We start from the raw sequence: 24,592 nt of genomic DNA, 5'->3' as shown, positions 1-24,592 counted from the left end.
TTGAGTCTCTGGTATGGCAGTTTTTGTTTACATTCACATGTTCTGATATTGCAGTTTTTGTTTGCATTCACATGTCTCAGCAAGACACACACATGCATACGTCATAAAGGTCTACTGAACAGAAATAGAATTATTTGCTATTTTTTAAAAAGCATTTGAACATTTTGCAATATATTGATTTTCTTTGAACTGTCAATAATACACTATATTGCCAAAAGTATTCGCTTGCCTGCCTTCACACGCATATGAACTTGAGTTCATCCTGAAAAACTTACCATATACAGTGGGGGAAATAAGTATTTGATCCCCTGCTGATTTTGTAAGTTTACCCCCTTACAAAGACTTGAACAGTCTATAATTTTTATGGAAGGTTTATTTTAACAGAGAGAGACAGAATATCAACAAAAAATCCAGAAAAAAAACATTAAATAAAAGTTATAAATTAATTTGTATTTAATTAAGGGAAATAAGTATTTGATCCCCTACCAACCAGCAAGAATTCTGACCCCCACAGACCGGTTATGTGCCCATGAGGCGCACAAATTAGTCCTGTCCCTATATAAAAGACTCCTGTCACAGAATCAGTTTCTTCTGTTCAAATCTCTCGACCCCCATGGGCAAGACCAAAGAGCTATCAAAGGACGTCAGGGACAAGATTGTAGACCTGCACAAGGCTGGAATGGGCTACAAGACCATCAGCAAGAAGCTTGGTGAGAAAGAGACCACTGTTGGTGCGATCATTCGAAAATGGAAGAAATACAAGATCACAGTCAATCGCCCTCGCTCTGGAGCTCCATGCAAGATCTCACCTGGTGGGGTAAGAATGATTCTGAGAAAGGTGAGGTCAGTCCAGAATTACACGGGAGGAGCTTGTCAATGATCTCAAGGGAGCTGGGAGCAGAGAAATGCTGGATATGACCCCAAGAACACCATCCCCACCGGGCATTTCTCTGCCTCCAAACACGGCGAGTGGAGTTGATGCCAAAGAGCTCAATTTTGGTCTCATCTGACCATATCACATTCTCCCAAGCTTTCTCTGAATCATTCAGGTGTTCATTGGCAAACTTCAGACGGGCCTGTACATGAGCCTTCTTGAGCAGAGGGACTTTGCGGGCACTGCAGGATCTCAATCCATTACGGCGAAGTGTGTTACTAATGGTTTTCTTGGTGACTCTGCTCCCAGCTCCCTTGAGATCATTGACAAGCTCCTCCTGTGTAATTCTGGACTGACCTCACCTTTCTCAGAATCATTCTTACCCCACCAGGTGAGATCTTGCATGGAGCTCCAGAGCGAGGGCGATTGACTGTGATCTTGTATTTCTTCCATTTTCAAATTATCGCACCAACAGTGGTCTCTTTCTCACCAAGCTTCTTGCTGATGGTCTTGTAGCCCATTCCAGCCTTGTGCAGGTCTACAATCTTGTCCCTGACGTCCTTTGATAGCTCTTTGGTCTTGCCCATGGTGGTGGAGAGATTTGAACAGAAGAAACTGATTCTGTGACAGGAGTCTTATACAGGGACAGGACTAATTTGTGTGCCTCATGGGCACATAACCGGTCTGTGGGGGTCAGAATTCTTGCTGGTTGGTAGGGGATCAAATACTTATTTCACTTAATTAAATACAAATTAATTTATAACTTTTATTTAATGTTTTTTTTCTGGATTTTTTGTTGATATTCTGTCTCTCTCTGTTAAAATAAACCTTCCATAAAAAATATAGACTGTTCAAGTCTTTGTAAGGGGGTAAACTTACAAAATCAGCAGGGGATCAAATACTTATTTCCCCCACTGTAGAAGCACTTTGTAGTTCTACAATTACTGACTGTAGTTTATCCGTTTCTCTACTTACTTTTTAACCTGCTTTCACTCTGTTCTTCAATGGTCAGGACCACCACAGAGCAGGTATTATTTGGGTGGTGGATGATTCTCAGCACTGCAGTGACACTGACATGGTGGTGGTGTGTTAGTGTGTGTTGTGCTGGTATGAGTGGATCAGACACAGCAGCGCTGCTGGAGTTTTAAACACCGCACTGTCACTGCTGGACTGAGAAGAGTCCACCAACCTAAAATATCCAGCCAAAAGCCCCCGTGGGCAGCGTCCTGTGACCACTGATGAAGGTCTAGAAGATGACCGACTCAAACAGCAGCAATAGATGAGCGATCGTCTCTGACTTTACATCTACAAGGTGGACCAACTAGGTAGGAGTGTCTAATAGAGTGGACAGTGAGTGGACACGGTATTTAAAAACTCCAGCAGCACTGCTGTGTCTGATCCACTCATACCAGCACAACACACACTAACACAACACCACCATGTCAGTGTCACTGCAGTGCTGAGAATCATCCACCGCCTAAATAATACCTGCTCTGTGGAGGTACTGACCATTGAAGAACAGGGTGAAAGCATGTTAAAAATTAAATCTTGAGTTTTGCAATTTAAATGTCTTTAATGCCTGTATAGTTTTATAAGTAGCATTATTTTAGTGGTAATAATTGTCCAGTGATTGAGTAGTAGCTGATTCTGGGTGGTTCACTGTGGTACAAAAAAATTCATGACAAAGAATTAAAGAAAGAAACACTTAAACAGTGAAAAATAAAATAGTTTGATTTGAGTTAAAAAAGTATCCAGACAATAATTTACTACTCTTCCAATCCACTGTACATGAGTAGAGATAGACTTTAACTTCATCTATTAATATTTTTTTTTAATTACACTGATATTGGCTGTAAATCTAGAAATGTCAAACATAAATCTTGCTATGTTGTCGAGATGACTACATGCACATCACTAGATGTTCTATGCAAAGACTACATAATCTATGAACAAGTAAGCTAAGCTAAATTTAAACATTTTAATGTGATTTATGGACTATTACTGCATCTTTTGATTTTACATAGATGTATATTAAACCTTTTTGTTTAAAAGTAAGATAATCTGTAGATTAGCTTGAAATAATTACATGCCCTTTAATGGTAATATAAATGAATTGTAATTAACTCAATGTTCTTGCAAGGTCCCCACTAATCACATTGGCATTTGTGTGTTTTATGCTAATATTATGTAAATGAGGTCCCCATTAGTCATATTTATAAGATTTTTCTAAGTCCCCACTAAACACGGTCCTGACATGACTTCTTAAATTCTGATGTTTGAACGTGTGTATGAGCTAAGAAAAATCTGTTTAGTGTGCCTGATTTTTTTCAGCCCTCTAGAGGCTGTAGAAAGGGTGGTCCCCGCAAGTGATGTTCATAACATTGGTCCCCATCTGACATGAAAACGCGTATGTGTGTGTGTGTGTGTGTGTGTGTGTGTGTGTGTGTGTGTGTGAGGTGTGTGAGTGTGTGTGTGAGGTGTGTGTGTGTGTGTGTGTGTGTGTGTGTGAGGTGTGTGTGTGTGTGTGAGGTGTGTGTGTGTGTGTGAGGTGTGTGTGTGTGTGTGTGTGTGTGTGTGAGGTGTGTGTGTGTGTGTTTGTATTCTGTGTGTGTTTGTATTCTGTGTGTGTTTGTGCTCTGTAAGTGTGTGTGTGTGAGGTGTGTGTGTGTGTGTATCACTGGTACATCCAGATGCACCACATGGAGATGATGATGAGGGCGTAACAGGTGTGTGTGTGAGGTGTGTGTGTGAGGTGTGTGTGTGAGGTGTGTGTGTGTGTGTGTGTGTGTGTGTGTGTGTGTGTGAGGTGTGTGTGTGTGTGTGTGTGTGTGTGTGAGGTGTGTGAGTGTGTGTATCACTGGTACATCCAGATGCACCACATGGAGATGATGATGAGGGCGTAACAGGTGTGTGTGTGAGGTGTGTGTGTGAGGTGTGTGTGTGTGTGTGTGTGTGAGGTGTGTGTGTGTGTGTGTGTGTGTGTGAGGTGTGTGAGTGTGTGTGTGAGGTGTGTGTGTGTGTGTGTGTGTGTGTGTGTGTGTGTGAGGTGTGTGTGTGTGTGTGTGTGTGAGGTGTGTGTGTGTGTGTGTGAGGTGTGTGTGTGAGGTGTGTGTGTGTGTGTGTGAGGTGTGTGTGTGTGTGTGTGTGTGTGTGTGTGTGTGTGAGGTGTGTGAGTGTGTGTGTGAGGTGTGTGTGTGAGGTGTGTGTGTGTGTGTGTGTGAGGTGTGTGTGTGTGTGTGAGGTGTGTGTGTGTGTGAGGTGTGTGTGTGTGTGTGTGTGTGTGTGTGTGTGTGAGTGAGGTGTGTGTGTGTGTGTTTGTATTCTGTGTGTGTTTGTGCTCTGTAAGTGTGTGTGTGTGAGGTGTGTGTGTGTGTGTGTATCACTGGTACATCCAGATGCACCACATGGAGATGATGATGAGGGCGTAACAGGTGTGTGTGTGAGGTGTGTGTGTGAGGTGTGTGTGTGAGGTGTGTGTGTGTGTGTGTGTGTGTGTGTGTGTGTGTGTGTGTGTGTGTGTGTGTGTGAGGTGTGTGTGTGTGTGTATCACTGGTACATCCAGATGCACCACATGGAGATGATGATGAGGGCGTAACAGGTGTGTGTGTGAGGTGTGTGTGTGAGGTGTGTGTGTGTGTGTGTGTGTGTGTGTGTGTGTGTGAGGTGTGTGTGTGTGAGGTGTGTGTGTGTGTGTGTGAGGTGTGTGTGTGTGTGTATCACTGGTACATCCAGATGCACCACATGGAGATGATGATGAGGGCGTAACAGGTGTGTGTGTGAGGTGTGTGTGTGTGTGTGTTTGTGTGTGTGTGTGTGAGGTGTGTGTGTGTGAGGTGTGTGTGTGTGTGTGTGTGTGTGTGTGTGAGGTGTGTGAGTGTAAGGTGTGTGTGTGTGACTGTGTGTGTGTGTACTCTGTAAGTGTGTGAGGTGTGTGTGTGTGTGTGTGTGTGTATCACTGGTACATCCAGATGCACCACATTAAGATGATGACGAGGGCGTAACAGGTGATGAGCAGCAGGTAGATGCGGAACAGCAGGAAGTCGAGGACGTAACCCACGTGGCACCACTCCTCCTGCAGCAGATCCTCCTTCTGCAGCAACGTCAGGTGAGAACGCATCGCCCGCACACACTCCGCTATCTCCTCCAGCTCGGGTACAGACAGGGCACTGTCACCTGATACTGGCACACACCGGCACCAACACCGTAAATCACAGGGACGTTTCAGTGTGAACACTTTTTACATCATAAGAAGGTAGGCGTGTGTGTGTGTGTGTGTGTGTGTGTGTGTGTGTGTGTGTGTGTGTGTGTAGCACAGCTCACCGCTGGCGTGTGTGTGTAGGTGTGCAGTACAGACTGTTGTTGTGTGTGTAGGTGTGTGTGTGTATTACAGCTCACTGTTGGTGTGTGTAGGTGTGTGTGTGTGTATTACAGCTCACCGTTGGTGTGTAGGTGTGTGTGTGTGTGTATTACAGCTCACCGTTCCCGTGTGTGTGTTGTTTGATCTCAGAGTGTGATTGTTGCGTGCTCCAGATGACCTGTTGCTCGGCGACGGTGTGTGTGTGTGGGGTGTTGTGGAGGCCGGGGGCGGTGTAGCAGATGGAGCGGGCGATGTACTTCAGCACCACGATCCGAACCCAGCCAGGAACCGGCCGGTACTTCATGGAGTTGTGATGGACCACGTTAGTGATGACCACCGTCTCCAAGAGACTGATCACCATGAGCGCCAAACACACAGAGAAGTAGATACCTGCACACACACACACACAGGGGTCGTCAGGACGTCTCTGTCGTTAGTAACGTGTCGTGGAGGTGTTAGCACCAGGGTCAGCGGTACGGTACCGATGATGGGTGTGCCGTTGGCGGTGCTGGGCAGCAGGTCGTTCATGATGAGCAGAAACACGGTGTAGCCCAAAATCAGCGTCATTTTAAAAGAGGCGCGGTCCACGCTGTGCGGCGGCAAATAAAACGACAGAATATCGATGATCATGAGGAAGGAACTCGGGATCAAGAGGTTCACCACGTACAGGATCGGCCTCCGCTTGATCACCACCTACACTCACACACACACACACACACACACACACGTGTATTTAGATGAGCCACGCCCATTCCTATGTACATAAATAAATACATATATATAAATAATATTACACTTATATTTATCAGATAATGAGGATACCGAGCGTGTACTAACTCTACATTCTTTATGTGGTCAAAAGTATTCGGACGCCTGTCTGTCTCACCCAGAACGTGATGATGTCCCACTCGTCGACGCCGAATTTGAGGATTCCTGCCTCGCCCAGGATCACCACCAGTTCCCACTCGCCGCTCGCCTCCAGGTAACTCTTGGAGTTTCCAGACATCTGGTCAAACGGTAGCGCCGGCTTCACCCTCACGTCTCGGACTGCACACACACACACACACACACACACACATTTTAACAATTGTCATCCAACGTTCTAAAAGTCTAGTTGTTCTAGGCTAGCACACCGGTCGACTGGGCACCCCCGGTGGACACAATTGGCCGCTAGTCTGCTGGTCGGGAAAAGACGGGATTAAAATGTGGGCGGGGTCTTGGAGGCTGTGTAAGGACCCTGGTTAGTATCCCGAGGCGCCTGTACAGAAGTGGAGGAAAGTGGAGATCAGCACGTTACTCTCCGTGAGCGAGACCGACCTCACGCACCCATCCACCGAAGTACGGAGGGATAAGAAGTGGTCGGTGGAGTGCGCACACATCGGGGGGAGGATATTCCCTCCTTGTACGTGATCAGGGTTCCCGACCTAAAGGGGAAGGGGGTGGGTAGATGTGCCAGGGGAATGCACTCATCACAGGACAAAATATTAGGGCTGATGTTAATAGGCTATGACGTGAGCTTAAAATATTTGGAATAATTAATAGTATAAATAGTACTAGTAAAAATAGTAAAAGTTAGAATTAACTAACAGGTGGTACAGGTCAATGCCTGGGTGCCCTAATGGATGGATGGTGCCCCTGGCATTGGCCTGTACCACCTGTGCCACGGGCTGAAGAAGAACCAGCTATGTGCTGTGTGAGCTTCTCCACCCTGCAGATGTTAACGAGGGAAACCTGAACTATCAGCATTCAGGATTCGGGTGAACCGCGGTGAAACTCCACCCTCTGGTAGGTGGCATGGATTATAGCGGGTATAAAGAACAGACATGAGAGAGAAATGTGGAGGACGTGAGGACGTTACTGGTGTGCATGTAGGAGCCGAAGGTGAAGGTGCAGTTCTGGACGTCGAACGGGAAGCTGAAGATCTGCAGGTTACACGCCGTCACCAGCCTGAGCATCCGGTCGTACCGAATGTGACCCGTGTGGTTCACGTACACGTAGGGACACGCCTGGGACACGTCGTCGTCCACGCTGGAACGGAGAAACAATACACAAGGACGTGTCAACCACACACAGATACGCCTCCTCTACCGCCGCGGCCGGTTCTCTAAAAAGCACCAAGGTTCAAGAACCAGAGTTCTTCTGGTGAAAAAGCGCTAAGACTGGACTAAGTAAATACACTACATGGACAAAAGTATTGGGACGCCCCTTCTAATATTGAATACAGGATTATTGTTTCGAGTTGAGGGAAGGCCCTTTCCTGTTCCTGTGCACAAAGCGAGCTCCATAAAGACATGAAGAAACTCCAGTGTCCTGCACCCAACAGCTCTGGGATGAACCGGAACACCGACCGATCGATCAGCGTTCCAGCCGTACAAATAAACGGGCACAAATTCCCCCACACAGACACACGTCAAAGTCTAGTGAGAAGCTTCTCAGAAAAGGTCACACAGATGTGAATACAAGCTGATGCTCAGGTGTCCAAATACTTTTGGCCGTATAGCGTACCCATTACATGAAAAAATAACCCCTGCGTCGCACAATTCGTAGACGATGACGTCGGGTGTCCACAGATTGTTCACGGGAAGCGAGATCTTGGTGATGCCATCACACTCGGCCGGATCCCAGATCAGGAACTCATGGAACCAGTACTGCACACACACACACACACACACACACACACACACCAAACAAGGCGCCGGTAATCACGTGACCACACTGGGGCTGCGTCCCAAACGTCGCTGTGACACTTACCAGTCTCAGCCAGAGGAAGGTGGTGAGGATCTGAGTCTTCTCGTTCTAATAAAGAGAGAGTACGTCAATTAAGCCTTGTTAATCGAGTGAGTCTGAGATTACTCATCATAAACAGTGTTGAGAGGTGTAAAGCACATCCTAACTGGACTCCTGAGCAGTGGAAACGTTCTGTGTGGAGTAATTAGTGTAATCCTGGTTTGATTGCTCACATACATGGTTCTAATTGCTAGTAACTACAGCATGAAAGTGGGTATGGACTTTTTGCTATCAGTTTGGGGATTACCCTGTCCTGTTTCGGCATGGCAGTGACCCTGTGTCCGACGTCTCCACCCTTCTCGGCCGCCTGGGAAAGGCAGGGAGGGGGTTCGACGCTCCGTTGTTGTGTTTTGTGTTTTCAAATGCATCACGTGCTGAATAAGAGACAAGCCTGGGCTGCAGGCAGGCCGGTGTAGCACCCGACTGCATCATCTCCACCCTCCACCCCCCAGGGTGCAGAACAACACTGTAACCACTCAGGTGAAGAGTGTGGAGAAGTCAGGTGCTACAACGGCCTGCCTGCAGTCCAGTCCTGTCTTGTATTGACCATGTGATGCATTTAAAAACACAACATACAACAACAAAGTGTCAACCGCACCACCCCACCCCACCCCAAAAAGGGTGGAGCCGTCTTACACAGGGTCACTGCCATGCCCAAAACAGGACAGGGTAATCCCCAAACTGATACCAGTAAGTCCATACAATAAGTAGCATTTACCCAAATAGACTCACAATTGTGACTTTACAATCCAAACAAATGAGGGTTAAGGGTCTTGCTCAGGGGCCCAACAGTGCCAACCTGGCGATGGTGGTGGGTCTTGAACCGGCAACCTTCTGATTACTAGTGTAGTACTACTTTCATGCTTCAGTCCCTAACGGTTGGCACCACACGTTCGAGCAGGTAGAACTCACCTGGCATCACGTGGAATCTATCAAACCCAGGTCACTCCACGTGGAGCTTGTTTCCACTGCTCAGGAGTCCAGTTAGGATGTGCTTTACACAACGAGGGCTGATGTGGGGGGGGAGGGGGGTTTCGTATCTTTATAGTTTCGTCTGAAGGATCATGACTGCTTCATTATTTATGGATGCTGAGTGATTTATTTCCTTTTAATGATATTCTGTGCTGTAGAGGGTGAAACACCTACATCAGTGTACTGGATCATTGAGAAGTTCCTGAACTGCTGTATTATTTACTGATGTGTACTAACTGTTCTGGAACTGTTCCGGTGTTTGGGGGTGTGTGGTAGGTACGACGGTACGATGGAACACTCACCACGCCCAGCACGGCGTACAGGGTGAAGGATATGTTGGTGATGGTGGGGTTACTCAGGTTCACCGCCGGGCGAAACGGCTTCCTGTCGAACACTTCCTGTAGGGACTCGTACGTCGGACCGCTGTGATGCGACTCGCACTTCAGCGCGCGCACACACACGCAGGCTGGGCGACACACACACACACACACACACACACACACATATACTGTACATACATTTATATAGACACACACACACAGTTGGTCTGATGCAGTGTGATAATTTCACTTGATTTTATTTTCAGATCTAAATAAATAATTGAATTTTTTTTTTTTTTCCAAATTTTGTCCCCAATTTAGTCGTATCCAATTACCCTGATTGCATTACACTTCCTCTTTGTTGATGCTGATCCCCACTTCTGATTGAGGTGAGCAAGACAGCCACACGCCCTCTCCGACATGTGAGCAGTACCCGACTGCATCTTTTTCACCTGCACGGGGCGAGTTCATATGCAGATCAGCCTTGTGCACGTATTCCTCCACTCTGTGTAGATGCCATCAATCAGCCAGCACAGGTCGTAATTGCATCAGTTATGAGGTACTGCCCAGCTCCCTTCCCTGGATGAACAACAGCCAATCGTTGTCCATGTGGCCGCCCAGCCGAACGACAGAGCGAGATTCGAACGGACGAGTTCGAAATGTTAAAAAACAGAACTGAACTAACAAAACTAGTTTTTTTTTTATTTTTCCCCTTTTTCTCCCACTTTAGCACATCCAATTTCTACCCGTCAATCATCCTCTCACTAATGCTGGTCCCTGCTCCTGATTGGGGAGGACGAGGCTGCTCCACGCCCCCTCTGAAACGTGCACAGCAATCAAACATCTTATCACCTACACTTGACGAGTGCAGTGCAGTACAGCGCTGTGCACGGAGGGCCACACCCTCTACCGCACTCCTTTCCCATCTCCGTGCAGGCGCCACCAGCCAGCCAGCAGAGGGCGTCATCGCACTAGTCTGAGAGAGAGTCCCCATCCGGCTTTTAGTCCCTCCCCTTATCTGTACAACAGGCCAATCGTTGTTCATGTAGCCGCTCAGCTCAGATATATCAGGCAGCAGGTGAACATTTTATCCTCAGAGTTGATGTTAGAAGCAGGAAAAATGTGCGAGCGTGAGGATCTGAGCGAGTTTGACGAGGGCCAGATTGTGATGGCTAGACGACTGGGTCAGAGCATCTCCAAACCTGCAGCTCTTGTGGGGTGTGTCCCGGTCTGCAGTGGTCAGTATCCATCAAAAGTGCTCCAAGGAAGGAACAGTGGTCCCAGCGACAGGGTCATGGGTGGCTAAGACTCACTGATGAGCTGGCCCGTGTGGTCCGATCCAACAGACGAGCTGCTGAAGAAGTTCATGCTGGTTCTGATAGAAAGGTGTCAGAATACACAGAGCAAAAGGGGGACCAACACAATATTAGGAAGGTGGTCATAATGTTTTGCTTAATCTGTGTATGTATTTCATGTCATTTGTTTACTCTACATTTAATTATTTCACCCGAGAGTCTTTAACTGCTGGAGCAGCTTGTTTGTGTACATTCGTTCAGCCTTTTCAGTGTGAAATTTCTGTCTGATGGACACAACATGATCATTTATTATCAATAATAATAACAATAATAATTATTTAAAAAAATAATAGCAATAATATAGTATTAATATTAATAAAAGAAAATACTACTGATAATAATATTAACATTATTGAGAATAAAAAAATTAATTAATCATTACAAAATAATAATAAATTAGTGTTATAATAATAGCAATAATAATAATAATAATAATAATAATAATAGTCATAATAATATTAATAATAATAATAATAACAAAGTGAGAATAATAAAAACAATAATAATAAAAAAGACATTAATAATACAATCACTATAATACAATATAACATTAATAATACAATCACTATTAATTAATAAAAACAATAATAATATTAACAGTACATATACTATATACATATAATATAAATAGTATATAGTATAGTACAAACTATAGTAAAATATTTTTTAATTATTATAATTAATTATCATCATAATTGTTATAATAATTATTAATGATATTATAACATGTTTATTATTTTATTTATTAAAGATCTTTAGCATTTAGCAGATTTACAGATCTGTGGATTTATCTTTATAGAATTACAGGCTGTTCAATGAACATGTAATTTATTATTATTTTTATGGTAAATAAAAGTGGCAGTAGTGGCTCAGAGGTTTCTGGACTTCAGGTTGCCACATTGGGCCCTTAAGCAAGGCCCCTAACTCTCAGTATGCATGCACAGTACTTAGCTGCAGCTGTAGGTCACATTAGATTGAGGTTTCTGCTCAATACCTTAATTATAAATGTAATAAAAATGTCATTACCTGTGATGAGGATGAAACACATGGCGGGTAGAACGTCCCTGAGATTCCCCATGATGCACTGCAGCAAGACTGTGGGCAGACGGAGGGAGCGGCATGGTGGTGGTGGGTTTTATGGCTGTTATTGAACACCTGCGATGATCAGTCAGCGTGTGTGTTTACGATACGCTGGGTATCGATGATGCAGCTCGTTTTCCAGCACAGTCACACCTTTAATGAGCTGCACAACACGTTACCATTAAAACCAGCGGGGGCACGGCAGGGGGGGCATGGTGGGGTGAGGGGGGCATGGCCGAGTGGGTGCCACACTGTCACAGATATGACAAATTTGGCTTCAAGTCTCACTTGTTATCACTGTTTGTGAGGAGTTTTGTATGTTCTCTTGTGTCTTTGTGGGTTTTCTCTCTGTACTCTTTCATCTCCTGAAGACAAGCAGAAGGTGGATTGGCCGCTCTAAATTGCCTCTTGGTTTAGTTGAGTTAATGAATATGAGTGCGCTGTTCTGCTCTCTTTATTGACTGAATGAATCGTTCTACACTTTAACTCTTTATGGCCTTTATTGATTCTCTTAATAGATTCCTCCCAAAACATGCCAGTAGGTGAAGTGAATACTTGGAATCACATTGAATTCTACAGTGTTCCTGCCTGTTGTCTCAGAATCCACCACCAACCGGACCAGGCTACAGCACAAAAATATAATCTACTTATTTTTCCCTTCTATCTTTGTCTTCTATATTTATTATTATTATTATTATTATTATTATTATTATTATTATTACTCTAATAATATAAATAATATTATGTATAACAATATTATTAATAATAATAATGTTTTAATTATTATTTTATTAAAAAATATAGCAATAATATAGTATTAAGTATATAGCATTGTTAATAATAGAAAATACTACTGATAATAATAATATTAACATTATTGATAATAAAAAATAAAGTAATGATAAAATAATAATAAAATAGTGTTATAATAATAGCAATATTAAAAATAATAGTCATAATAATAATAAAGTAATGATAATAAGACATTAATAATAATCAAACAAATAATATTTCTAAAATAATAAAAAATAATAACAGTAATAAATATAACATTAATAATAATAATAATACAATCAATACTTAATAAAAGAAATAACATAATAACAACAATAATAATATTAAGATAATAACAATAGTACAAATTATAGTAAAAATATTTAAATAATAATTATTAATGATATTATAACATGTTTATTATTTTGTTATATAATTCTTCAGCTTTCAGATTTACATATCTGTGGATTTATTTTTATACAATGCCAGGCTGTTCCATGAACATTTCATTTATTATTATTTTTATGGTAAATTAGAATGTTTTGCTTCTCCTGTGTTGTGTGAGGCGTCATTATCAGTAACACAGCCAGCACAGATCCACCCTAAACTCTACACTCATCTCTACACTGAGTAAAAGTACAGAAATACACATGAGTTTTAATTCTACATGTAAAAACTGAACATGCAGTGCTAACGGAGCTAAAAGGAACTAACAGAGCTAACAGAGCTAACGTCAGGAGGAAATGAAGCGGTCAGTAATAACGGAGCTTCACACACAGGTACAGCTGGTACAGTGGGTGCTGCACAGCCCCAGGGACCTGGGTTTGACTCTCAGATGCTCACTGCTCATTAATAATGAGTTCCTAAACGTTCCTAGAAAAGAGGCAGTTCACACCAGTAAAAGAGAGAAAAAGAACACACACACACACACACACACACATATTCTGCACTGGGGTGGATCCATCGTTTACATGACAGAGTTTATCAGACGTTTTTATCAGAGCGACTGACAGGAGGATCTATCATGATCTGAGCTTGTGTGGTAGCCGGTGACACTGGAAACATCATACAGACACATTAAATAATCCATTTTACTAAATATACAAAATCTGAATGAGAACTCGTCATTTAATACAGTTTGTAATCTGGCCAGGGGTGCACAAACTTCTGGAAATAAGTTTATATCCAGTTGCACTATATGGCCAAAAGTATTTGGACACCTGACCAAGAAATTTGTTTTCATTCAGAAGTGAAAAATAGCATTTGTATTTGTATGGGGTGTCCCAATACTTTTGATCATATAGTATATATAGGTTATGAATCACATGACGGTTCAGGTTCCTGTAGAGCCGCTCTTGGTGTACCAGTGCAGCCACAGGGTGAGAATGGTGGTGAAGCTGACGATGATGAACAGGATGTAGACGATGAAGAAGCCGCGGTCGATCACCAGACCGATCCGGATCCAGTCGTCCTCTAAATCCGACCCGCCGCTCGGCTGATCGTCCATCTGCTGACGGACCAGAGACAGAGTCGAGCTTATGGATCTCAGTTCCTGCAGAACCGGTTCTTCTGAGGAGCCGCTGAGCTCCTCCTGCTGCGCCGGTGCTTTCTCTGGGTTCTTACAGGAGGAAACATTTCCGACGTCATTCCCACCAGCACTCGTACTCCCTGAGGAACGACCGAAACATCAGCATCATCCAACCAGCACATCTGCAACATCTGCAACATCTGTCTGCAGGTACTAATGCTTAGTCTGGTCACCTCCCCACCAGCACGACATTATCAATACATGTTATATATACTGTATAGACTGTATAAAGTGGTGAGACGTAGCACCAAGGTGGAGCACCATCAGTGGTTCTCAACCAAGGGGCCGCAGCCCACTAGGGGGCCTCAGTGAGCCTGGAAAGCGGTCTTGGTCAATTTGATCAAGAAGATTGAGAAAATCAACAGGTTATTAGCATACAGGGGATCTTGTGATGTCATACATGTGGCATCTATGACTGGTAACTGTAGTCCAGTGGTTCTCAACCTAGGGGCCGCAGCCCACTAGGGGGCCACAGTGAGCCTGGAAAGGGGTCTTGGTCAATTTGATTAAGAAAGAGTAAAAATAATCACGCATGATAGGACGAGTAAATCAACAGGCTGTTGGTACACAGAGGATCTTGTGATGTCATAAATGTGGCATCTATGACTGGTGGCTTTAGTCCAGTGGTTCTCAACCCAGGGGCCGCGCCCCACTAGGGGGCCTCAGTGGGCCTAGATGGGGTCCCTTCGCACTTGATTAGGAAGAGTAAAAATGAATACGCATGATGGGACGGGAAACCAATCGGCTATTGGCATACGGGGGATGTTGTGATGTCATAACTCTACCTGTAGCCTACGTCGAGTCTTGAGAGTCTTTGATTCGGCCAACTCAAAAGTGCAAAGGTCAACGGATGGTGACAGATTCAGTTGTTGAAGCAGACCCAGGTGAGGAAGCTCCTACCATCCGCTCACCAGAAATAAACCCACCACATCAACCAAAATTTAAAAATACTGATGAGCAAGAGCACAAAACCTTTTGCTGTCCACATAACCCATGTCAAGGGGGTCCCAGAATTTTTTTTAACACGAGGGGGTCTAAGAGGATCACACTCATTGCCCAACAATTTGGACGGGACCCTTGTGCCCCCGTGAACAAAAGTAAGCTCAGTAATGGACATGGTTTGCTGAGTTTTGTGTGATAAACTCTAGTTACCTACACAGGGTATGTTACCTCAACTACACTGACCCATATTGGGATGAACTGGAATGCCAACTGTGACATCAGTACCTGACCTCACAAATGCACTTCTGACTGAGGATGCACCCTAGATGGGTTTGGAATGACCGTTGCTGTAGACCATCAACTACTGGGAATGTCAGAGAAGTAGGACGTTCGGAAGTCATGGAACCTGCATGCCAACAGGTCAGGAAACCCACATGTAAGGGAACATTAGACAAACAAGCTAAAGGTTCTGGACATATGTGTGCCAGTGGTGCCCACGTATGAGGGACCTGTTATGCCGTTTGTTGGTCATGCACCCGGACTCTCCCTCCCTGGTGTGTGGTGTTGATCTACCTGAGTCTGTTTTCCTCCCCATGAAGAACAGTCGTGCCAGGTAGCGCAGGAAGAGAGTCCGGATCCAGCCGGGCACCGGCGGGTACTTGGCAGCGTTACAGATGATGTTGGTGATGATGATGGTCTCCATCAGACTGACCACCATGAGGGCCAGGCACACCGAGAAGAACACGTCTACAGAGACGAACAGGGAACACGTCAAGGTCACGTCAGGGTCAACGAAAATCTCAAATTCAGAGCTGGGATGTCGAGGCTGCATCCTGCTGGACACACCTACTGTGTCACAATGCTAAATATATAAAATGAATTACTGGACTACAAGAGGTAAAAAAATAGAGATGAACACTGTTGGAGGACACGCTGTGCTCTCTGTGCTCCTCCACCATACATGCAGACATTTCGACAGGACAGTAGGAGTCGCAACTGTGTCTGCTGAGCACACGTTAGTGTCCTGATCCAGCCGGGTACCGGCGGGTACTTGGCGGCGTTACAGATGATGTTGGTGACGATGATGGTCTCCATCAGACTGACCACCATGAGGGCCAGGCACACCGAGAAGAACACGTCTACAGAGACGAACAGGGAACACGTCAAGGTCACGTCAGGGTCAACGAAAATCTCAAATTCAGAGCTGGGATGTCGAGGCTGCATCCTGCTGGACACACCTACTGTGTCACAATGCTAAATATATAAAATGAATTACTGGACTACAAGAGGTAAAAAAATAGAGATGAACACTGTTGGAGGACACGCTGTGCTCTCTGTGCTCCTCCACCATACATGCAGACATTTCGACAGGACAGTAGGAGTCGCAACTGTGTCTGCTGAGCACACGTTAGTGTCCTGATCCAGCCGGGTACCGGCGGGTACTTGGCGGCGTTACAGATGATGTTGGTGACGATGATGGTCTCCATCAGACTGACCACCATGAGGGCCAGGCACACCGAGAAGAACACGTCTACAGAGACGAACAGGGAACACGTCAAGGTCACGTCAGGGTCAACGAAAATCTCAAATTCAGAGCTGGGATGTCGAGGCTGCATCCTGCTGGACACACCTACTGTGTCACAATGCTAAATATATAAAATGAATTACTGGACTACAAGAGGTAAAAAAATAGAGATGAACACTGTTGGAGGACACGCTGTGCTCTCTGTGCTCCTCCACCATACATGCAGACATTTCGACAGGACAGTAGGAGTCGCAACTGTGTCTGCTGAGCACACGTTAGTGTCCTGATCCAGCCGGGTACCGGCGGGTACTTGGCGGCGTTACAGATGATGTTGGTGACGATGATGGTCTCCATCAGACTGACCACCATGAGGGCCAGGCACACCGAGAAGAACACGTCTACAGAGACGAACAGGGAACACGTCAAGGTCACGTCAGGGTCAACGAAAATCTCAAATTCAGAGCTGGGATGTCGAGGCTGCATCCTGCTGGACACACCTACTGTGTCACAATGCTAAATATATAAAATGAATTACTGGACTACAAGAGGTAAAAAAATAGAGATGAACACTGTTGGAGGACACGCTGTGCTCTCTGTGCTCCTCCACCATACATGCAGACATTTCGACAGGACAGTAGGAGTCGCAACTGTGTCTGCTGAGCACACGTTAGTGTCCTGATCCAGCCGGGTACCGGCGGGTACTTGGCGGCGTTACAGATGATGTTGGTGACGATGATGGTCTCCATCAGACTGACCACCATGAGGGCCAGGCACACCGAGAAGAACACGTCTACAGAGACGAACAGGGAACACGTCAAGGGTGCTGAGACCTGAAACGAACTCAACACGGGTCACGGAAATCAACCCAATTTAGTGCCAGGGTGTCGAGGCTGCATCCTCGCCAAGGCTGGGCACACCTGGGCACACCTGTTTCACAATGCTAAATAAATAACATGAATTACTGGACAGTAAGGGGTTTAAAAACAGAGCTTTAACACTGCTGGAGGACACGCTGTGCTCTCTCTACTCCTCCACCACACATGCAGACACCTCGACGGGACAGTAGGAGTCGCTGTGGCAGCAGTGAGGTGTGAGTGTTGGTACGTACTGATGAGCGGGATGTTGTTCCCTGTGACCGGCAGCAGGTCGTTCATCAGCAGCAGGAAGACGGTGTACCCCAGGATCAGGGTCATCTTGAAGGCCGAGCGGTCCACGTGCTGCACCGGCAGGAGGAAGCTGAGCACGTCGAGCGCCGCCAGGAAGCAGCTGGGCAGCAGCAGGTTCACCACGTACAGGGAGGATTTACGCTTCAGTATGATCTGAGAGGGAGACACGACGGGCATCACCACTAACACAGCTACACTACATGTTCATAAGTATGCGATGAGACGTGATCATGCACCTACGTGGATCACCAGACTGTCCCAGTAATCCTTGGGGTTGAAGTCGGGACTTTTTGCTGGTTTGACTGGGATCAGGTTGATGAGCTCCCACTCGCCGTTAGTGCCGATGGTGCTCAGCGAGTTCTGAAACACGTTCTTCATTTCATCTGCAAAAAACAGCTGCACGTCCACCGCTGGGAGGGAGGATTAGACATACGGAAGTAAATATCCACATTTAGACATTTCCAGTTCCCCCAGTGCAATTGGCTTCCCCCACATGCACAGAACTCACCGCGGTGCAGGAAGGAGTAGATGGAGTAGGTGCAGTTCTGAACGTCGAAGGGGAAGGTGTAGATGTCCAGATTACACGAGCTGATGACGTGAATCGACTGCTCGTCCTCGACCTCCCCCAGGTTATTAACGTAGACGAAGTAGGTGGGCGGGGCTCTGTTCTCATCCATACTGCACAACCAGACCAGGTCACGTGTTACTGATCCTAATAATGTTCACACCGTACACAAAAATACCTGGGTACAGACAGCGGGCACGACCTTTGTACCTGTCAGTCCCAGTAAAAAGGTGTGTCCTTTGTACCTATTAGTTCCAAAGAAGTGGGTGTGGCTTGTGTACCTATCAGTCACTGTGTACCTATAAGTCACAGTAAAGTGGGTGTGGCTTGTGTACCTATCAGTCACTGTGAAGCAGGTGTGGTTCTTGTACCTGTCAGTCTCAGTAAAGTGGGTGCGGCTTGTGTACCTGTCAGTCACAGTTAGGTGGGTGTGGCTTGTGTACCTGTCAGTCCCAGTTAAAAGATGTGGCTTGTGTACCTATCAGTCACAGTAATGTGGGTGTGACCTTTGTACCTGTCAGTCCAAGTTCCAGTAAAAAGGGTGTGGCTTGTGTACCCATCAGCCACAGTGAAGTGGGTGTGGCTTGTGTACCTGTCGGTCTTAGTAAAGTGGGTGTGGCTTCTGTACCTGTTAGTACAAGGATAGGGGGTGGGGTCACTACCTGTCAGTCCCAGGATAGATGGTGTTCCCCTCTGTACCAGTAATGAAGATGTTGTCAGTATCTCTCAGTCCCAGTAAAGGAGGCGTGTCCTGAGTACCTGTCAGTCCTGGCCAGTGTAACCAGTAAGAGACTCTTTCAGACTCACAATTCGTTAATAACGATGTCGGGCGACCAGAGAACGGTTCTGGGCAGAGAGACTCGATCTGTTCCACATTCCTCCGGATCCCAGTACAGACCCTCGATCTCCCAGTACTGCAGGACACACAGACGTTCAGAGCGTCTTATAATGGAACCACACAAAAACAGCATTCTATAAACTCTGTATCAGATCTGCTGGTGGGATTTAAACCTTCTGTGTGATGTCAAAAGTATTTGGACACTCGAGTGTGAGCGTTTTCTGATCTGAACATGAACTTACAGATGATTGTAGGTGACCTGGTGAAGCTCTGAGAAGCTCCGAGCTTCAAACGGTGAAGGCTCTCTGAGGTCATGGCTGAGGACGTTTCTCGTTGGCATGATGTAGACACACACCTACGTGCTCCAGAACACCAAACCATCCAAAGTTCTGCTGTTCCTACATGAGTAGTCAGACGTCTCGATGATTGAGTAATCAGTCTCGCCTGAGTGCTAATTACTCTCTTAATGAGTGTGGAAGTAGGAGGGGTGCACTTATTTTTGAGGTACATGATTATACCCTCACTCCAGGTTCCCTTGATGTGTTTTAGGTCCTTGAAGATGTTTCACTTCTCATCCGAAAGGCTTCTTCAGTTCTGAAGCTGATAGGAGGTCCCAGGTACTCCTCTAGTGGGGGTTCTTACCTTGGAGGAGGTCCTGAGGGGCGCTGACCCACACGTGGGTCATTAGGGCTTTGGAGGGGTCTTAAGAACACTTTATGGTTGGCTGATAATTGGTGTCCACCACAAATACTCAAGACACTTGAGTTTCAAAATGACGTTCCCATCAGCACTCACTAAGAAACATCATTCATGGTGCTCAGGAGGAGCAGCAGGATGTTCCACTTTGAATCTCAGCTCTGCTACCGTTCGACTGGGCGCCCCCTAGCGAGCACAGTTGGCAGCGTCTGCAGCAGACAAAATCGGCCACTAGTCTGTGGGCGTGGTCTTGGAGGCTATGTAGGGAACGTGGAGGAACGTGGAGATCAGCGCGTGACTCTCCCTGCGTGAGACCGACCTCACATGTCGATCCACCAAGGTACGGGTGATAAGAAAGGGTCGCGTCAGAGGAAGGGCGTGTCAGGAGAATATACCCTCCTCGTACACCATCGGGGTCTCCAGCAGAGGAAGAGGAACTGGCTATGACTAAACTAGGAGATCATGCAGAAATAAAATAGAGATGTTTCTTACCAGGTAGAGCCAGATGAACATGTCCAGCACCTGTCCCTTCTCATCCTGGACATGGACAAGAGAAAATCTTTCCATGATATCTCACAGATATACAGTATAACCGTTTATACTTAAATAAGTGATATAAATAATGACATTAATAAATAAATAAAAGTGTATTTATTTTCGCACCACGTCCAGGATGCCGTAGATGTACATGTCGATGGTGATGTTGGTGGGTTTCTGTGGGTCTATAACGGGTCGCACTTCAGTTCTGTCGAAGACGCTTCCTCTTAGAGCCTGAAGTAAAGAATCCATGGTGGGCTGAGAGCAGTTCAGACACTCGGCATGTTCGATCAGGAGAACTGAAACACACACACACACACACACGTAAACACACACACACACACACACACACACACACAAACAGACGTAAACACACACACATTTCCTGATTGTTTGTTTATTGATTTTTACGCTGGATTTAGTTTAGAGATCTATATCTTACTGTGTGTGTAGAGAACGCTGATGATGATGGTGATGATGAGAGGAACTCGGCGACGGGGTGAATTTTTAACCTGCAATAATAAATAGATAATAAACAAATGGGGGCGTGGGCCGGGGGGGGGGGGGGGGGGGAGGGTTGCTTAGTGTTACCATTAATACTAAAACATTCCCCCATTTTCACTTCTTTGAAATGCAGGTCAAATCTCATTTAGCCACTGTAGCCTAGTGGTTAAGATACTGGACTAGTAATCAGAAGGTTGCCAGATCAAGCCCGACCTCTGCCAGGTTGAACCTGTTGGGCCCTTGAGCAAGGCCCTTAACCCTCAATTGCTTAGACTGTACACTGTCACAGTGCTGTAAGTCACTTTGGATAAAAGCGTCCGCTAAATCCTGAAAATGTAAATGTAAGTATCTCCCCTTTGTTCGATTCTTCAACCAGTTGGTCAGGGTTGTTTCTGTGCGGAGTTTTGTATGTTCTCCCCGTGTCTGTGTGGGTTTCCTCCGGGTGTTCCGGTTTCCTCCAACAGTCCAAAGACGTGCAGTCAGGCCAAGTGTGTGTGTGTGTGTTAGCCCTGTGATGGACTGATGACCTGTGCTGGGTATTTCATACCATTCGACCAATAACTCAGACCCACTGAGACCCTGACCAGGGTAGAGGGTAAAACAGGCACTGAATGAATGATTCACATTTTACATCCTGTAATGAAGTGTAACTGTAAACACAAACATTCATTCATTTTCTTATCCGCTTATCCAATCAGGGTTGTGGGGGGTGCTGGAGCCTATCCCAGCTTTTCAATGGGCGCAAGGCACACAGTAACACCCTGGACGGGGCGCCAGTCCATCGCAGGGCACACACACACACTCACCTATAGGGCAATTCAGTGTCTCCAATTAACCTCACTTGCCCTTTGGCCTTTGGACTGTGTGAGGAAACCCACGTGGACACGAGGAGAACATGCAAATGACCCAGACCACCCCACCTGGGGATCGAACCCAGGACCTTCTTGCTGTGAGGCGACAGTGCTACTCACCGAGCCACCGTGCCGCCCATAAACACAAACAATCAAATAAATTCAAATGAAATAAAATAATAATAACATAAAAACTCAGAATGAACTGTGAAATGTATGTAATAAATGTAATATAACAATAATATAATAGATATGTAATAGATATAATAATTATACAAAAATATTCGTAATAAAATGCAGTATATAATATTATATATATATTATAAATATTAATATGCAACTTTTCCAAGATAAAATCAGACATAACAGGGGTTCATAATGTAATAAAATGTTTTTACTAAATTATGAAATTAATTAAAAGTAGAAAAATAAAATACATCATGATTAATAAAATAAAATAACATGAAATAAATAAATAAATATAAATGATGTGAGTTACCTGCGTCACTGTTCCTGCAGTCATGATGCTGATGATGGAGACGACTGTCCGAATATCTGTGTGCTGCTGTTGTTTTGGTGTGTGTGTGTGTGTGTGTGTGTGTGTGTTTTATACCTCTGATTTGTATAAGGAAATGAGGAGATGATTTTTGGTAACATGCCGACGTGATTCGGTGCAGAATTTCAGAGCTGCTGATGTTTATCACACGATGATGCAAATGATGCATCCAGCTTCAGTCTCATCCAGAAGTTCTTTTGAATGGATGGGCACAAATTCCCACAGACACGCCCTAAAAATGCAGTGAGTGGAAAGCCTTTCTAATAAAGTAGAGTCTGCACGAGCTGCAGGAGAGGGTGTACATTAGATTAATGCCCATCACTTGAAAATAGGAAATGCCTATTTATTAAATACCTCTAGATATTTAATAAATAATCTTTTAAGTTTGTTGTGTTTATAAGTGGATGTTTACATTTAAATAAATATGAATTTAATATTAAATATGAATCCCTGTTATTAAACATGTGTAATTGATAACAGTCACTGTTAGAAGAGCAGGTGAATTTGGCTGTGCTCAGTGTGAGTGCACTTTAGTTACATTTAGGAGGATTTAGGACGGAGCCCGACGGCTTTCTGAACGTGTCTCATATTTCAGATCAAATGTTAGAACAGTTACACACTGTGGAAGATATTTCAGTGATATTTTATTTCTATTATTATTTTTTTTTTTTTTAATCGTAGTCAGTTTGTCTTCCGCTGCTGGTGGATCCCTGATTGCGGGTGAGGTGGGTATATTGCTGCTCACGCCTCCGACGACCCTTAACGAACCCCTTTTTCACCCATGCACTCTGCACGGGCTCCTTACACAGCGTTTGAAGACCCCGCCCACATAGTCCGGTCATCCCGCCCTAGCAGAAACGTGTCTGCTGCAGGCACTGCCGATTATGCCCGCTAGATGGCCACCGGTGGCAACACCGAGTTTCGAACCAGGGAGTTCAGAATCTCTGTGCTGGTGTGCTAGTGGAATATCCCACTGCACCACCTGGGCGCCTGCATATTTGATTTTACAACGGCGGATTAGGGCCACTGTAATCAAATAGTTGTGATTTCGAGAATAAAGTGGAAATATTTTGGCCAATGAATGTGCAGCCGTCGGGTCTCAGTACCTGGATCGGCCTCCAATGTGCGTTGCTGTGGGTATCCAGTAACCCGTGATTATTTTGGGTGGTTGTTTGTATTGTGCGCTGTTTATCGTACGAGTCCATGAGGCGTTGGGGCCTCGGTTGAGGTACTGGCGACGACGCAGACGCCGAGGGCACCGGTGGTGCACGTTCTGCTAAATAAACACAGTTTATTACAAAGCCGTTTCAGCGTCCTGACACTAATAACACGCTGGTGCTGATGTGCAGGAGATCGAGGATTTCTTGATTTGTGAAACCGATACGAAAGTATAACTTTACCAGATCATGAACATCCCTCATTAACACCAGGAGATTGTTCTATTCCCTCGGCTGCTCCCGTTAGGGGTTGCCGGCGGATCATGATCTGCATTGATTTGGCAGTTTTTTACACCACCAGGAGGTCACTATGGCCAAAGTATTTCCACTTTAATCTCCAAACCGAAACTTATGAATATATATTTTTTTACAGTGGCCCTAATACGCCGTCGTATGTTCACTGTTGAAATAAAAGTTCGAGAGATAAAGAAAAGAGCTTTTTTATGGAGCACTAATGATCGGATGTCCATAAACTTTTGACCATGCAGCACATTGTTCATTTTCATGGATGAAAAACAAATAATTCTTCTGTATTTCTCTTTGTACCCATCAGAACCAGAACTGGACCAGATCTGGAGCATCAGCCTGTCTGAAACCCAGGATCATCTGGATCATCTGCAAGGTTCTGATGGTGCACATGAGAAGGTTCTTCACACCAGTGAGCTCCTGACCGACAGCACGGCTGAGGATGATGGATTTCTTTTGATGTTGTGGAGGAGGAACCTGCACGTCCTGGTCAGAACGGGGTAAACACCACATTTGCTTCACAAATTCCACGGCGTGAGATGTAAAGTTCTTCTGGAGCTGTTTGGTCTCGTCCTGCTGAGGATTTGCATCGGGATTAAAAGTGTGTGAGCGAGCGGTCGACCCCTGTAACCAACCGATCCCTCACGGTGATGGATCATCCATGAGATGAAGAGGATGGTAGATCTACAGAATTCATTTCCAGAAAGGTTGGGACACGAGGGAACAGAAGAATCTGTGATTTATTAAATAAATAAATAAACATTTTTTTTTTCCATTTATTAAGACTTTTATTTGATTGCAGACGGGATGAACCTGAGATATTTATGTTTTATTTCTTAATA

At 45.1% G+C, this 24,592-nt stretch overlaps 2 protein-coding genes across 2 annotated transcripts in view; both read right to left on the bottom strand.

Annotated features, from left to right (window-relative positions):
- Positions 1-4,826: 4,826 nt before the first annotated feature.
- Positions 4,827-20,628, bottom strand: LOC134331821 (uncharacterized). The gene is made up of 23 exons (XM_063013355.1): positions 20,503-20,628; positions 20,332-20,376; positions 19,113-19,219; positions 18,862-18,933; positions 18,249-18,418; positions 17,981-18,150; positions 17,683-17,893; positions 17,239-17,364; positions 16,847-16,972; positions 16,455-16,580; positions 16,063-16,188; positions 15,623-15,796; positions 13,884-14,187; positions 13,133-13,145; positions 11,925-11,996; positions 9,293-9,430; positions 7,983-8,027; positions 7,770-7,879; positions 7,090-7,259; positions 6,118-6,278; positions 5,714-5,924; positions 5,352-5,621; positions 4,827-5,047 (listed from the first exon to the last, which is right to left on the bottom strand). The coding sequence occupies exons 1-23, from the start codon at positions 20,626-20,628 to the stop codon at positions 4,827-4,829; spliced, it is 3,294 nt and encodes a 1,097-aa protein (XP_062869425.1).
- A 3,425-nt stretch (positions 20,629-24,053) lies between these two features.
- si:ch211-276k2.2 (receptor-transporting protein 2-like) overlaps positions 24,054-24,592 on the bottom strand; it is a 3,802-nt gene continuing 3,263 nt past the window's right edge. Inside the window, 1 exon segment of the mRNA XM_063013354.1 lies at positions 24,054-24,236. Coding sequence (XP_062869424.1) covers positions 24,054-24,236 — 183 coding nt within the window.

The sequence above is a fragment of the Trichomycterus rosablanca genome, chromosome 17, assembly GCF_030014385.1.
Source record: "Trichomycterus rosablanca isolate fTriRos1 chromosome 17, fTriRos1.hap1, whole genome shotgun sequence".
NCBI classification, from domain to species: Eukaryota; Metazoa; Chordata; class Actinopteri; order Siluriformes; family Trichomycteridae; genus Trichomycterus; species Trichomycterus rosablanca.
Note: the sequence above shows the minus strand (reverse complement) of the source record. Positions and strands in the feature narration are given on the sequence as shown.

Coding starts and splice junctions, on each gene's coding strand:
- LOC134331821 (XM_063013355.1), bottom strand. CDS start 20,628: ATGGATTCTTTACTTCAGGCTCTAAGAGGAAGCGTCTTCGACAGAACT. Junction 8,028..9,292: donor TGTACGCCGTGCTGGGCGTG/GTGAGTGTTCCA, acceptor TCTCTTTATTAG/AACGAGAAGACTCAGATCCT. Junction 5,622..5,713: donor CAACGGCACACCCATCATCG/GTACCGTACCGC, acceptor GTGTGTGTGCAG/GTATCTACTTCTCTGTGTGT.